The following is a 17125-nucleotide window of genomic DNA, read 5'->3' as shown; positions in this document are numbered from 1 at the left end:
ATGTCTAAAACGCTGAAGAGAAAGAAACACTGGTCCACTAAAGTGCAGGAGTGCGCCGTGTCGTGGGGAAGCGTTGGGGAGTTCGGTGATGTTGTGGAGATCCTCGGAGGCGCCGAGCACGGGGAGTTCCCGTTCCTCGGTCAGATGAACTTGGACGTGCTGGTTTGTCACGTCGGGAGACTACCGTACTACGGGGATGTGTTATTGGAAGTGAACGGGACACCTGTCAGTGGGCTGACGAACCGAGACACGCACGCGGTGATCCGCCACTTTCGGGAACCGATTCGAATTAAGACTGTCAAACCAGGTAAACTGAGAGAACTTGTTTTTGTTGTCGTTAAATGTCAATGTTGCCAAACAATAACAGTTGCCAGGAGAGTTGTCTCTGTGGCCCACAGCGCACCTGTATCCAACATTTAAAGGGACAGTTCACCCAAGAATAAATGGTCATAATTTTTACACACCATCATTTTCAGACGCATATGATTTTCTTTCTTTCATGGAACACGAATGGTGATTACTTACTTTGTTTATTGGTTTACTTTTATGTATGCAGAATGTTCACGTTTCTCGATTCAGCCCAAACAGTAAAGTGGATGGGGACTGGGACTAATAGCGACAAACCGTGCAGTATGACCTGTTAATATAAATGAACCGAGCTTAAACGGATAATTCATCCCAAAATAATAATAATAATAAAAAAAACTGGATAACACTTTAAGGTTCCATTTCTTAGCTAGTTTACTAAACAAACCCTTTATTAATCTTAATTAATTTTCCTTTCAACATTCACTAATGCATTATTAAATGTAAATTTATTTATTAAATGTTCTTTGAAATATCTTTTGTGCTCCACAGAAGAAAGTAAGTCATACTGGTTTGGAATGGCATGATGGCAAATTAATTTAATAATTTTCCTGTTTGGGTGAACTAACATGGACAAAACAAACAAACAAAAAACTATTTTTAATTGACCACTAATTTTGTGGAGTATTATTATATAAAAATTGTCTAGCTTAAATGCCTCTCCGCTCCTGTCCACCAAAGCAGTGTGAACATTCTGTAAAACATCTATTTTATTGTTTCATGGAAGAAAGAAATCATCCCTGTCTGGCACCTCAAGGTTGAACTGTCCCTTTAAGACTGACTTTGTAATTTCTACATCATGGAACACCCAGTGCATGGACAAGTACTTTGCCGAACAGCATTCAGAAGATTCTTTGTTCTCTCCCCCATAGTGTGTGCACCACATGCCCTGGCTGAGGCTGGCTCTGACATGTGCTGTGCTTAAAGTGTCAGAGGCACAGCGTTTGCCTTAGGGTTGGTGGGTTGTAAACACTACACACACATCTTATAAATGCATCAGCATCATTTCTAAGGACACTCACTATTGGAGTGTGTATTGATCATAGCAAGGGGATCACCTTTACAGAGGACAGGCCTGTCTACCTTACTGGTATATGAGGGCATGATGAAAATGGGGAGGAGGACGTAGTTACCATGGACACAGAATATCTTAGCATTATTGATGGGTCGAATGAGTGTATTCTTAGCAGCAGAAGGGGAAAGGCACAATATGTCAGAGTTGTTATGGAGATAGGAGGATGTTATTAGCATGTAGATGTGAGAGTTGTTGCCATGGAGAGAAGGAGAGGGTACAGAAAGATAACATTAACTGGATGGTTGATTGTTGACTAAATGAGAAGTATCTGGGAATCTGAGAGCATCCACATCAGTGGCAGCTGAGGCTCTTTAGGACACATACAAGTTGATCCTGTCTTCTGTGGTCACTGTGAGTGCCTGTGAGTTTTTTTTTAGGGGTGTGATAATTGTAAGGAAGTTGTTGATTCTTGTTTCTTACTTCATTCTGATAACAACTGATGAGTTTGAGACTAATTTGAGGATATTTTTAACCAATTCATTAGAGTTGCTGACTGATTCTTGAGCTTGGCCAATTCTTGGCCATAAGAATTATTAAGTTTTAGGAGTAATTCATATTTATAACCTGTTCATTGGGTTATAAGATTAATTTGTTCGCGAATCAGTAGTGAAATTCATTCAGACTGATAAATTATAAGTTTGAAATTGAATTGTGAGTATTTTTAACCTATTCATTAGCTCATTAGCACCATACATAGGCCTATGTTATTCAAACTGTACTGGGATGTGTTTCCCGAAAGCATTGTTAGCCAACTATGGTTGCAAGTTCTGTAGTTACCAACATAATTCAATGATTTGGTTTCGGCAAACATTTGCAAACAGCATCGCAAATTGCATGGTTGGATCTACAGCTCTATAAGCATAGTTTCTTGTTGAATGACATGTGGACCTAAATAGATCGTGAGAATCTAAATAGATCTATATCTTTCATTCCATTTAAAGGCAGAATATGTAAGATATTTGGACTAAAATATCCAAAAACCACTAGAACAATGTTAAATATTTTGTTTACTTGTGTACATACATTATCCCAAATGTTTCCAAGAATGTTTAAATCCAGAGAAATAAGCCATTTTTAACCAGGACATGGACGTATCCGACTGTCCATGCATCACCTGTCAGTGACGTCATACTACACGTGTTACCCTCGTTTTCTGATTTTATTTTGTAGAAACCATGGAAACACCAAAAACACTTTAATACATAATGGCCTGGTTTCACAGACAAGGCTTAGGCTAAACCAGGATTAGGCCTTATTTCAATTAGGGTATTTAAGTAGCTTTTATAAACATACCCTAGAAAAAAACATTACTGGTGTTCATCTTGAGACAAAACAATGGCACTGGCTTATTTTAAGATATGTCAGTTCAAGTTAATTTCAGTTAAAACAGCTCAAACATGCATTTTAGTCTGGGACTAGCTTAAGCGTTATCTGTGAAACCAGGGGTACATGTTCTATTAGACAAGGGAACAACTGTTTGGTTATATTCATAGACAGAACACAAATTGTTATATAGCTCAACACGTTTAGTCTTATTGTTTAAATCTGGCTTTCTTGATTTTCCGTGAGTACCATGCTTTTACCATGCATGTGGCATAATAAAAGTTCCTCTGCTGTCGAGCCGTGCGTCTCTCATTAGCAATTGCTCCGGTGGCCTCGTTCAGCTCCCACAGCACTCGACCCCACTCTGCTTCATACTACAGTAATGTTAATAATCTTATCCATGAACATGGTTTCTGCCCGAGTCCCGTCCCGATTCTTTTCCACCGGCTGTGAGGTGAAGACCACATCTCCCAAAAGTTGTCTGTCTGAGGCAAAGACACAAAATCTCATAACATTTGCCTCTGCATCAGTCTCCCTTGATGCATTTGATTACGCACAGGCAGGCACTGAGTTTAAGTTTAAGTCCATGTTATAAAGTTATAATACTAACTTTATAATTACATATTTATGTTTCTACTCCAGTTAGTTTAAAAAAAAAAAAAAAAAAAATAAACATTTAAATGGTGCTATCATAAAAAACTTGACAGATTCATTCAAACATGCATGAAATATTGAAGAACATAAAAAAAAATAAAATAAATAATGAATATCGTTAGCCTTATAGCATAATTGCCTAAGTCATTTTTTGGCCAAATTGTGATATCTGCCTTTGAAATATGATCTGGGCAATTATGCTATGAGGCTAACGATATGTAATATGGTGCTGCATATATTTAGCAAAATACTCCTCTTCTAGCTGACTTATCGAGTTTATGGTCACTGCATGGCTTTTCTGAGATAAGTGTAACATTACGTGGCATTGTTTACAAGCTATTATTGACATCTTTCCGTCAAACACTAATTTGCTGATTGAGCGATTACATGAAACATGATACAGATTTAAGTTGTACTTTGACTTTCAACATACCTTCTGATGTTCATCCATGTTTATTTTGTGCTGTAACTAGTAGTAAAGCGGAAGAGATGATCAGTTTATGTGCAATGCCGCTTCGCTTAATCTGATGTGGGCCACAGCAATCTGTCACACCACATTAAAGAGTGCCAAAACAGTATTTGTTTGAATTCCGTAATAAAACGGACAGAATTTGAAATCTGAGATTTTTTCGTATCAAAATTAACAAAGCACAAAGGTTATTGCGATTTATTGGATGGGAGGCATGCTATAATTTTGTTCATTTATCAACTGAAAACAGCATAGACCAGTCGATTCTTAGGATTTAAGAATCAATATCATTTCATAAAAATGAGAATTGTTTAAAATTGGGAAATCAGTATTTTTTACCTAGCGTTGTTCATATTTGCTTGATCAGGCACAAAGGTCATGTTTTAGTTGCCTCCACTGTCACTGCGGGGAAAAAACAAACATTATGGTGTTGATCATGAAAAGTGACACACTGTCTCTGCTCATCTGTTCTCTTCATATATATAAAAAAATCCATAATTTAGCCTACATGCCTGTCCTGTAAGTTTATGATTAAAAATGAAAATGAACGAAAATAAAAGCTATTAAATGTCTTATCATTAAAATATAAAAACTAAACTAAACCTGATTTGTGAGTTTTTGACTAATTCATTAGCTCATAAGAGTTATTTGTTTCACACTGTTAAGATTAGTGAATGAATTGTTGGAAGATTTAAGCCAATAACTGACGTGTTTGATGCTGATTTGTGCATTTTTACAAATTCATTAGCTTATAAGAGTTGTATGTGAATCACACTATTTTAATGAGTGTGTGAATTATTAGACTAATTTAAGTTAATAATTCATTTGTTTAAGACAGAATTATTTCGCTCATGATTCTAGCTCATAACAGTCATTTGTTCAAAAAGCAATCAATAGTGAATGAGTTTTTAGACTGATTCACACCAATTACTTGTGAGACTAATTTGTGTCTATCATTCAGTTCATTAGCACATAGATGTCATTTATTTGTAAATAAGACTATTCTGCTGAACAATGCATTATTATTTTTATTATTTATATATATATATATATATATGTAAGTGGTTCTCAGTGCCCTACCCTGTGTAAATGGGTTTGTGTGTGTTCAAGTGTGCTTTTGAGATAATGCAGTTGTTTAGCACTGCTTTTGTCTAGCTCTTGATTCCAGCTGCATAAAGAGAATCTCATTTGAAATGCTCATGGACTTTGTTTAGCTAAAAAAAAGTACCTTATTGTATCCTCTGTTGTGGTATGTGAGCACAGTAGTATGTAGGCTGCTTTTGTGTGTTTATGTGCATGTCGGTCTCCCATGTCCAGGCCTCGCATGGAATTCAAAGCGTGTGAATAATAGATGGAGTGAGTGAAATGCCTATACACACCGAGGATCAGCTGATAACAGGAAATGATGCCGCAGTCTTTGCCACAGGCACAAATACAGCAGTTATCCTCACCAGCTGCTTCTTCACCACCTAGACTATCTTTGCTTTCCTGTAGTCTAGTAAGGGTGTCTATTTTTTGTGTCACTGGAGAATTGCTATGGTTATTTGTGGTCCTTTTGGGATGTAGTATTTCTCAGTCCGCATCTGAACAAAGTTGCAGTACAGTTCCAGCAAATCAGTTGTGCATTAAAATGCATCTATGACTTCATTCTTCAAGCTTTCCCTAATGGTTAAAGCAAGATAAGCTTCACTGACTGCATATATTGATTACCACAGGCATTTTTGAGCAAAAATTGCATTTACAGTAAATGCACTTAATGGAAGTCTAGACATTCTGGATGGGATAAATGGCATGTTTTTATATTCATTCTCCAATACAGAAATGGGTTTTATTTGCACTGTAAAGTTGTCTAAATTGTCCTTTTAGTTCTAGGTGGATTAGCTTCTGGCTGTACTGACACAATTCCTGTGAGTGGATTTTTCTTTTTGTAGCTCAACAGTGCATTTCTGGTTTCATTGTGAGTATCATATTAATGACATGAGTTAAAATGCAGGATTTTAAATTGCACAGAAATTTTGATAACACTTTAGTTTAGGGTCCAATTCTCACTATTAACCAGTTGCTTATTAGCATGCATATTACAAGGATATTGCTGTTAATTAGTACTTTTAAAGCACATATTAATGCCTTATTCATTATTCATGACCATATTCTACATCCCTTAATCCTGCCCAATACCTAAACTTAACAACTACATTACTAACTATATTAATAAGCAGTAATTAGGAGTTTATTGAGGCAAAGGTCATAGTTAATAGTGAGAATTGGATCCTAATCTAGAGTGTAACCTATTTTTCTTTTTAGATGTCATTTAACTAAATGTCTTCTAAATTTTATGTGGCTATACTTTCTAAACTGTGTATATTTTTACATTTATCCCGCAATGCCTTGCATCATAGCCTTCCATTGCCTTGTTTTACTGTTTACAAATTTTTTTTTTTTTGCAAACTGAAGAATGAGTTGAAAGTGTTTCCTGTGGTAATTAACAACATGTTGCAGATTAGCATTAACAAGGAAATTGACCTTAAAGTTTGTGTACTTTGCGTCACTTCAGAGAAAAATGATTTACTTGAACAACTGAATGATTAATGCACAGATAAAGCATCGATTGCAGATAATGTGCTTCTTTTGCTCTTCATTATTTTGAATTAGCACTAAAATCCCTTTTGTCTTTGTCAGGAAGTGAAAAATAAAACAAATTCTCAAGCTGGTCCATTTTATTCAGACTAAAATCACTTAAATAAACACACCATATTGTAATCTCCATTTCTAAACCGTAAATAGGAACTTCCCAGGAGAACTTGAACGCAGCATGTCATCGACAGTGCTCAAACCTCGCTCCTCTACTGTAGGTGGGCTGCACGCCATCGTTGTTGTTTTTCAGAGCCAGCGTCGATGTGGGAATTCACAGCAATTCTGATACATAGTTCTCCTGAATTGTGTTATAGTTTCATCTCTCTAGGAGTGAAGTATTGCAATTGCAGCAACAGTTTTAGCTCTTTGAAATGGAAATTTCAGAGCCTGCAATTCCACTGTTCATATAATGAGAAACTGCATTGCTTTGTCCAAACAGCGAACCTTTGATTAGAACATATGAAAGGTTAATTCAACCTTTCTTTTGGGCCAAATTAAGTCATTCCTTGCATGGAATATCACCTCCTAAGGGCCTTAGCAGGCACATAAAGAATGTTAAAATGATGGAGGCCTTGCAGCTCAGTGACTCAGAATTAGAGCAATAACAGCGATTGACTATTTTAAATGGATAGCACGCCAGGGCATAGTGTCATTTTGACTTTAATGAGCTTATTGTAGCTTTAGTTAAACGTTTTATTAAATATTCCCCAGCACGCTAATTTATTTTGATAAACGATCCAGTTGCATTTCAAAGCTGTGAATCAGCACTTACGTGTATCCTATTGCGCTGTCTGCTGCCATACTATATATCATGCTAATGAACAATGTATAGGCACCGTTCCAGCTTATTTACTTAAAGGGTATAGATAAACATGGTGATAAACCACTGTGGAATAGAGAGACACTGTTTGTCCCCTTGTACTGAATGTCTCTGCAACCTCTAATTATCATTGCAGCCTCAGTATGTGATGGAAGGGACCTTGTGGTATTGTGTTCAAGCTATGGAAAAAAATCAGCACATGTCACGAATGCACTAATTAGCTTAATTTAACCACCGGCAGCCTTCTGCAATCAACAGCATTGGTGTAACTAGGAGCATCGAGAGTTCGTCAACATGGAGTATGCGTGCCTGTGGCAAAGCAAAAACCTGACAATTAAGACTCAAGAATTTAGTGTCTAAAGCCCACGTACTGCAATGCACATCCACTCTTCTTTATTAGTGTTTCTCTCCTCTCTTTTCAACCGCTTCTCTTCGTTCCCCTTCTATTCACCCTCTCTACTCGTAACTTCCTGTTTCTGTCCTTTGAAGATGCTAATCCCATCTTGTTGGCAGGTGCATGTCAACCAAATGAACTGTCAAGTACAGTAGCTTGTCAAAGGCCTGATTGAAACCCGAATTCATTCATCGCAGATGAAGTCGTCCTTGCATGGAAATTCACCCGAGCTGCAGTCAGACCTTGCACCATGAGAGCTGCTTGTCTGTCTATGAAATATTCCTGATAATACAAGCTGAAAATGGATTTGACTTATCTATAATGAAAGTTGCCAGAAGTTTCTAGTTAGTGGTGCCTGCTGATTGCTCATACTTAGTGAGCTGCCACAGATGCAGAAAACCAATAGTTTGTGTGCAGTAAGGTTATTATTATATCAGGATGCTTGTTGTTAATTTACCTAGATTGCTGTGGCTGTTCTGTATTGAAGCTTGTTTCCGCCATGAAATAAAAAATAAAAAAGGTAATTGCAACTTTTTGTAATAAAGTCAATTCTGACTTTATAAGATGCAATTGTGAGTTTATATCACACAATTCTGACGTTATAACTCCCAATTGTGAGTTTATATCTTGCAATTCTGGGAAAAAAGTCAACATTGTGAGATAAAATCTGAAATGTGTGGTGAGGAATGACAATTGCAAGAAAAAAAAGTCAACAACAAGCAACAACAAGCTTCCATAGTTCGGAACGCTTTACATAGACATTATTATTAATAATAATAATAAAAAATATTAGTAATTGTATTATTATCATACAAATAATTAAAAAGATATTAATAATACTTTTATTGTCTTTTTTTGCCCTTGAAATCATTTTAAGTTACTATTCTGTAACTTCTTATATTATTATTTTTTAATTTATATTAGTTATTTAACTATTATTATTCTTGTTGTTGTTGTTGTTATGGCATATTTTCAAAATATTACTGTAAATAATATTCACTTTCATGCAGCGTTTACAATGCAATTCAGCAATTGAGCTTAAGCTTTGGTATGTACTGCAATATTACCGTACCAATGAGTAACACTAGTCTGCAGAGTGTGTGCATTGCAACAAACACTCAACATATTATTAAATCACATAAATGATACATATTTGTTTTTTATATACAGTGTCTCAGTAAAATGTCAAAATCTGTCTCTGTTCTGTACTGCAACCTTTTAGGGTATTAGATTCTGGTGCATGTGACCAGCTCTACACGACTGCACACTAACCTCTTGCTCATAAAACAGCATCACCAGCTGTGTTTATGGTGCAAAGGATTATACTGTATCACCTCCAAATGGCACATGTGGTGGCTTTTTTGTCCTGCGTTAATTACCAGCATTAGCCTGGATAAAACTGATGGATTTTGCCCCACATACAAGAAATGAATCTGGGAAAATGTTGCGTGTGTGTTCTTTGGGTGCCATACGTGCTGATGGCATCACTGGATTTCGTATTTGGCAGCGTTAAGACAGCAGATTTGTAGGAGGAGCTTATGTTTCATGGAAGAGAGTGATTTATGGTGGGTGTGGTTTCAGGTATGTGGGGGTGTTATTCATGTTGATGTGTGTTAGGGGGTGTGGCCATATAACAAAAGGCAGATATGCTGTAGAACAAGATCAATGAATGTGAGAGGAAATGTTGAGTGTATCAAGGGGTGTTCTCCACAAACCAATAGACTCTAATAGAAACCAATAGATTTTTTTTCTGTGTTTGGAACCAGGAAATCAATTATAATTGTATGAAGTATGAAGCTTAAATGAGAGACTTTGGCAAATGCTATTGCCATTCATTTATTTCTTGTGTAGAACACACAGGATCGAGAACATCTAAGCTGCTGAATGTGCTCACCATTCATGTTCATTGTATCAAGAGCAACCTGGACATTCAACTAAGCTAACTATCTCATTTAGGGTTCACAATGTTATTTTAAAGTCCCCCTGTGGTGAAAATCAATTTTTAATGTTGTTTATATGGCTATGTGGTGTTTTTAATACACTTTAAGACAAACGATGTGCAAACTGATAAGTCAACACCATTGCTGAGTATTTTCTCTTTAAAACTGCAGTGATCTAAAGACGTGGTTTGAAATCGCTGGTGTTTCTTGCGTCATAAACTACCTTGTAACCAATCACATCAACGTGCCGGCAGGCTTTAGCATATCATTAACAATTACCGCTCTGAAGCAGTCTCAAGAGAATCCAGGTTATAGCACGTATATGATGTATTTTACGATGTTATGATGAAGTTGTTCAAAGCATTTCTAAGGATACTGATTTTTAGAAGGCAGCTGTCATATTAATTACAGTTATGTGTCTGACGTTGTAAGAAAAAAAATACCATTGTGCAGCGTTTACCTCATTAAGCTGACCGAGTGGATCTGAGCTTGTGCGAGTAATTGGAGGCGTGGCTAATCAGCATATTCATAGATCAACGTTTACTAAATGAAGCAAGGGTATAGAGTTACATTCAAGCTATTTTAAGGCATGAAGAAAATTTTTCATAGGAAAAAATGTTTAAATATGTCATTTTGGTGATCAAAGATGAATTTTAAGGGATACATTTATTGACTACAGGGGGACTTTAATATTATTTCCATACTATTATAGTTTTTTTATTTTTTGAATTAGCTTTTATTTTTATATTTTCAGTTTTCATAAAACTAAATTTAGTTTACATTTTTGTGATTCTTATATGCTTTTGTCATTTTTATTAGTTTTTTTTTTTTTTTTTTTTAAATATTTCTATTTAGCTTTAATTTATTTTTTATTTTATTTTTACTTTAGTATTTGGTACTTTAGTACTAACTTATTTTATTTCGCTTAGTTCTAATTTTCAATCAGAATTTTAAGTTTTTCATCTAATAAATATGTTTAATCTTATTTCAGCTTTATTTAAATTAGTTTTAGTTTTAGATAACAATTACAAAACTGGTGCTTCATGAAAAAGGTACACTCCTAATATTCCAGAACACTCCTCACGTCTGCCACTTTTGGGCCACATGCCACATAATCACGAGAAAGGAAGACATGCAATAAAAGCTTGCTAGGAAAATGCAGCTAAGAAATGTGACACGCACCCTTGAGAAGGCAAATGGAGTGACTGAGAGGTAAAAGGAAGCTCTAATGAGGGAAGTGAGGCATGATTGAGTAATCGATAGGGGAAGAGTGGACTGTGTGTAGTTTATTTCTTTTGCTCTAATCCCTAAAGGAAAGTCTGGACATGGCATCTACTATAGACGTGCATCACATACAGAAAGCATTCATATGGTATTTCCCATAAACACATCATAAACAAATTAGAGATGCCTGTTAATGTGTTAATTTAAAAAAAGTATTTTATAGCTTTTAACTTTTCTTTAATATAACGCAAACGGCAAACGGCCAACAGTATACTGCTGCTAGCTGCAAAACATTAATTTAAAATATATATTTTTTTTCTTTCCTTCAAAGTGAATCTGAAAGAAGAGTTTGAATGGGAAGGAAAATATACAGAGGTAAATTCAAAATTTACACTGATCGCATACACAAATGATTGAATTCTTGTAATCTATTGATAGCCCTTGGACAAATACAAAAGACAAAGAATCATCTCCACAAATACCAAAAACCGATTAAGATCTAACCCTACAATCAGCTTGTTGCTTGTTGTGGTTAACACAGAATCAGGCACAATGCCAAGTTGGTCCCGCTGGCGTAACATTTCTTTCCCACAGAGCCCTGCTGCATGCACACTACAAGAGCTGAACAACAGTTGGCTGTCTGAACAGTTGGTCATGCTGGCAAGGGCAAGTCTGTGCTGACGTGTATGTATGTAAATAATAATGACATAATGGAGATGAGGATGATACAGTCTGTGTGTGCCCACAATGTATTGTAAAAAGAACGCATACTCAGATAGAGTCAGTGTCAAACCACACATGCTGAGATTAACCACAGCAACAAAATTAATGTGCTTATGAGTGTGACTTGATATTATAAAGTGTGGCACCAATTAAAATTGCAAAAATAATTATTGTTTTATCAAATGCACTTTCCTTCTGGCCCTCTCTGTTTCTGAGTAGTTGACAAACAAATTGAGCAATGTGCCACAGATCCAGCTAGCACAACAGTTTTTTTTCTTCAGTTTTTTGTGATATTATTACCCTTCATCATTATTGCGATAGATGTTAGATGTCATAACAAATACCAAATATGTATTTTCATAAGGTTGCTGAAATTTTATAACATGGACATTTTGAGGCTATTTTAAGAAAGCCTATTTCCCCAAAGTTTTATTTTGGTTGAAAATACATGTACATCTAAAATAAAACTTGATTTTTTGGATTCGTAATTGGTAAACAGTACTTCATGTGTTCATTATTTGCTTTATCTCGAGTTTGTTTTCTACACCATTTTTAAAATGAAAAAGCTGCTAAACGCCACCTCCGTCAAATAAAAGATAATGATATTGAGCGAAGGCTCTCCACACATAGTTATACGTTCATCAAATCCCGCTAAATTCCAGGATCAGCCCATTCGGAATTACCGGTTCGTTGGCAGAAACCGCTAAACGCCACTTCCCTTTGTCAGCAAAAGCCTCCAAGTCCACAGAAGAACCAATCAGAAGATGCAAATAGAATCATATAATTTCAAGATGAATGACGATGAGCCGGTTTTCAATTGCCGAGTTGCAATTTTTTTATTTTGTTTTGTACATTGTTACAGTGGCAATGACAGGACACAACAGGGTTCCTTTTGCTGCTGTAAAACTGACAGAAACAGATGTTTTACTATGTCTTGTTGTCCAAAGAGTTGGACTTTTTTGCAAAATAAGCACACATGGACTTAGCTGGTTTTTCAGCAATACCAATTAATTTCCTAAAGGGACATTTTTGAAAATAAGGCATTTCAATAACCGACTAATAACCTTTTCATTGCCATTAAAGTGAAATTACTGAACCTAAACATAGGAACCTGGTAAAAAAACATATCAGATGGACTCTTCAAATGTAGTACTATGATGTAACTAAAATGCAATGTTGGGAAAATGTTTTTTGCTTGTTTGGTAATCAACCTACAAATAGCTTAGTGCTCAATGGTATCTCTGCACGCTACTCAGTGATAATACATAGTATTTTAACATTAAAATTATGCCGGTGGCCTTAAAGGCGCAGCACTGTAGGACAAGGAGACATATTGTTGGGTGTGAACAGTGTCATGACACCCGGACATACGTTTTTTTCTCTATCTCGCTGTCGAACACACACTTTTCACTCTTTCTGTAGCACACACATACAGAGTATATGGGGATTACGGAGTATTATGTAACCCCCCTGTGCAGACGTCCTCACGGGGACATTGCTTTCTGCTCGCTTGCAGTAATCCAGAACGGCTGTCTCCCTTAACATGACAGAGACTGATAACAGGGCTGACGTGGAAGGGCAGCACAGGTCATAAATATTAAGAGCTGAACATACATGGGTCAAAAATGCCATGCCAGTGTAGGATGGATAGAATAAGTAGTAAGATAAGAGCTACACAGACTGATAGGACCATCAGGGATACCGTGTTATGTCATTTTCAATTTACAACAAAGGTAAACAAATAATTGTAGCTACAGATTGATCTATAACCAGTGACTTGACTTCTTAACATTTATGCTATTAACAGATGGCATCTCTGCATATTTTTCTTTAATCTGCTTAATACCTGGGCATTTATTTATTTATTTATTTATTTATTCTATTTTTCTACTTACCCTAAGAATACAATAATAGCCTAAAAAATCATTTTAGCTTGTAACTCATCTCAAAAAATTTGTGGTAATAATTATTTATAATGGTTATGTATTATTAATAATAATAATGTGGTGTTTGTTGATGAGAGGCTGTGTGCTTTTAGTTTTCTAAGCAATTGGTCATTGATTTTTACCTGGTGGGCGATAAAATGTGCAAAACATTCATACACTTACATTGAAAGTGTACTTGAGGCATATTGACTTGGAAGTGGGCTTTAAGCATTTTTTAAGCTTTGTTTTGGATTGATAATGGATGTATAAAGATTTCACGTTTAGAAAGTGAGAAAAACACTGTTCAAGTTAATTAGTATACAGCTTACTCAGAAACATTTTTTTCTTTTCCTCTTAAAAATTGATGTTGTTGAATGTTGCATCATGTGCTGTCGAGTATCTGGACTTGTTCTCTGAGGCTAACAGGGTTTGTGTAGGAGTGTGTGTGTGTTTGTGTGTTTTCAGAGACCCTGTTTCCTCTTAGACACGGCTGACTGCAGCAGAGGTCTACACCATCGGTATACATTCAATCAAAACATCCTTAATGTTGTCCCAAACAATTACAGAGCTCAGCAGAAATTGCCCTTATGTTGTCATAAATGATGCATCATATTGTTGTTTTATATGGATCTTAATATTTAATTTAGTCTGTGGAAGACAGGGTTATGCCATCCATAAACCATTAATGGATGTCCCTTAGATGATCCAGGCTACTTATGTTATGTACCTGCTAATAGGTTTTTAAAACTAATATTATTGTTCCTTTAGGTGAAGCTAGTTGCATCGTGTTTGAGGATTTTTGAGTATCCCTCCATGAGCATTCTATTTAAAGCGCCATGTGAAGTTAAACATAGTCTACAATTTTGTAATGTTTCATTCCATTGTGCTGTTTTTGTATGCAAGAACACATCTAAACTCCCCCGAAGAAATGCGCTATAGATTGGAGTCAGATGAATCCGAAACCAGACTAATTATACAGGTTCTCCAAGTTTAATTTGTTTTCTCTTCGTTAGGGCAACCGACCAAAATTGATTTTTGGAATTCAGACAGGACATGGATTACGGAAAGTTTTGCACTCTGCTAGCAAAGAGTTTCTGTTTGTTTCACACATTGCTCAAGAATGTCTGCAATCCGTCATTCACTTAAAACCAGTCGGACCCGAATGAGGCATGAGCAATGACACAAGCATTTGTCGCTAATCACATACTTCATTGTTTTAATAATCTTTTCCATAGACACCTCACTGGCAGGCATTCAAAACCTTTACCAGATGTTTATAGGTGTAGTTCACTGTAATTTTTTCTGTCATTTACTCACTCTCATGTCGTTCCAAACCTGTATGACTTTCTTTTTATTTAAACTAGTACCAGTTGATTTAGTACTCCATAATACTCAATATTTCAAGTCTTGCTTTTGTGTGAAACAGATCAAAATACTGAAATACTGAACAATATGAGGCTGAGTAAATGGTGACAGAATTTTCATTTTGTATGAACTATCCCTTTAATTCATCCCATCTGCTATTATGGTGATGATGCAAACGGGACTTGAATGTTGCCTATCAGCGATGGAGCCATTTGTAACTAAAATTGTATTGAGTATTTGGCAATTAACACTTGTTAATGACGGTTTAAGATCCCCATAAAGGGAATCGCATCATTAAACATAACCTTTAAGTGAAAACACAAGCATGACGAAGCATGAAAGGTTAATCTGTTTTTGTTGGCATCTGTTTAAAGATGGGTGGCACGCTGAAGAGATCTCTACTGCCTTTATATCTGATGTAAATACCATCTCTTATCTCCATATGTATACACATATATTGACTTCAGAATTTGGACATCATCTATGTCACACTTTGAAAATGTATAAATGTCATTGCATTTGATAATGTTTTAAACCCAGTGGCATTTATTTAAAAAAAAAAAGATTGCACAAGCATACAATCATAGATAATAAATATATGGTTCACAATGTAGACAGATGCTACTTGGTTTGATATTTTGTCTCTAATGCCATGACATTCATACATTTGAAGTATGGCTTAAAGGGTTAGTTCACCCAAAGTTGAACATTCTGTCATTAATTACTCATGTCGTTCCAAACCAAAGACCTTTGTTCATCTTCGGAATACAAATGAAGATCTTTTTGATGAAATCTGAGAGCTTTCTGTCCCTCCTTTGACAGCTATGCAACTATCACTTTGACGCTTCAAAAAGTTCATAAAGAGATCGTAAAACTTATCCATATGAATCGAGCGGTTTAGTCCAAATTTTCTGAAGAGACTTAATCACTTTTTATGATGAACAGATTAAATTTAGGCTTTTATTCACATAAACATTCATCAACTCACACATCAGTGTGGTAAACGGAAGCTCAAGCATGTTCACTTGACGTGCGAGAACCAATGAAGTTCCGCAAGAGGTTTGTTCTCGCGCCTCATTCAGGTTCGGCTGAGCTTCTGTTTATGTTCGCTGATCCATGTTTATATGTAAATAAAAGCCTAAATTAAATCTGTTCATCATAAAAAGCGATCTAGTCTTGGGTGAACTAACCATCCAAATGCTTTTTGGACCCACTGTTTTACATATCCACATGAAATATATCCACGTCCTCCTCCTCTTAGACCTGTTGTTTAAATGATGAACAAGTATGCCAACATAATGTATGCTAAACCAAGACAAACTGCTTGAATGTCTCTTAAAATGTTGTGGTGGCAATCTAAATGATGGAAAGGATGGAGTTTCTCTTGGTGGCTTGATCTGATTAGATTAGACCAGAGCACCAGGTGATGTGAGACTAGAGTCCAAATGTTCAGATCTCATTGTGATTGATTCACATATCCGATTGCTGTTTCAGGTTTCATAGTAGAAGCTGGCCTCTTTTACTTCGTTTGACCCTCCACAGTTATTAAGGGACTGCAAGAAATTTTAGCCATACTTTGACTCAAAGCAGCTTTTAAGATCACATTTGGAGATCTAAACAGGCCCCCGGCAGCTTACTTTATTCTTGGGGTGAGAGAATATAGCATTTTCCTGCACCTTTCAGCTCTCTTAACCAGAAAGAGAGCAGAAGAGAGAATGATAGACCTTGAGGCCAGTGGCTTTCAGACGGAGGTCTGGCATGCCCTTGTTATTCCCTCGTTTCCCCGCTCTATCTCTCCTTTGCCCTCTTTCCTCTGTATTTCTCGCCAAACTGTTTCTATTATTGGACAGCATTCACATTGAGCCATCAGACGCTGCCATCTGATTTAAAGTGGCAGACCACAGAGGCAGCCGTGCTTTCTGCTTCAGGAGCCCCCTCTCCTCGCTCTGTCTATCTCTCTCTCTCTGCATTTCTTTCAAAGTGAATTGAAACGTCACTGCTTTTATTTTAGATATACAGGATTTCTAAACCCCTCTTATGTATGCATGTGTGCGTGATCATATGGAAAGCTCAGCACATCCTTCTCAGAGAGTCAAGCGGTCTCCACATTGTGGGTGTTGCTATGGGTTACGTCCCCTCAGGGTGAGTCAGAGGCCAGTGGTGCTGAAAAGATGGGAGCCTCTTTTCATGATACTCATAATGTGCAGAGTGTT

General features: G+C 36.4%; 1 protein-coding gene across 1 annotated transcript in view; it reads left to right on the top strand.

The window, feature by feature from the left end:
- Nucleotides 1–17125, top strand: part of LOC137010937 (novel protein similar to human membrane-associated guanylate kinase-related (MAGI-3) (MAGI-3)) — a 138353-nt gene continuing 121228 nt past the window's right edge. Inside the window, exon 1 of the mRNA XM_067373406.1 lies at nt 1–307. Within this exon, the coding sequence (XP_067229507.1) occupies nt 1–307 (307 nt within the window). The remainder of the gene's footprint in view (nt 308–17125) is intronic.

The sequence above is a fragment of the Chanodichthys erythropterus genome, chromosome 21, assembly GCF_024489055.1.
Source record: "Chanodichthys erythropterus isolate Z2021 chromosome 21, ASM2448905v1, whole genome shotgun sequence".
Taxonomy (NCBI): domain Eukaryota; kingdom Metazoa; phylum Chordata; class Actinopteri; order Cypriniformes; family Xenocyprididae; genus Chanodichthys; species Chanodichthys erythropterus.
The sequence above is the reverse complement of the archived record's forward strand: the minus strand, read 5'-3'. Positions and strand labels throughout refer to the sequence as shown.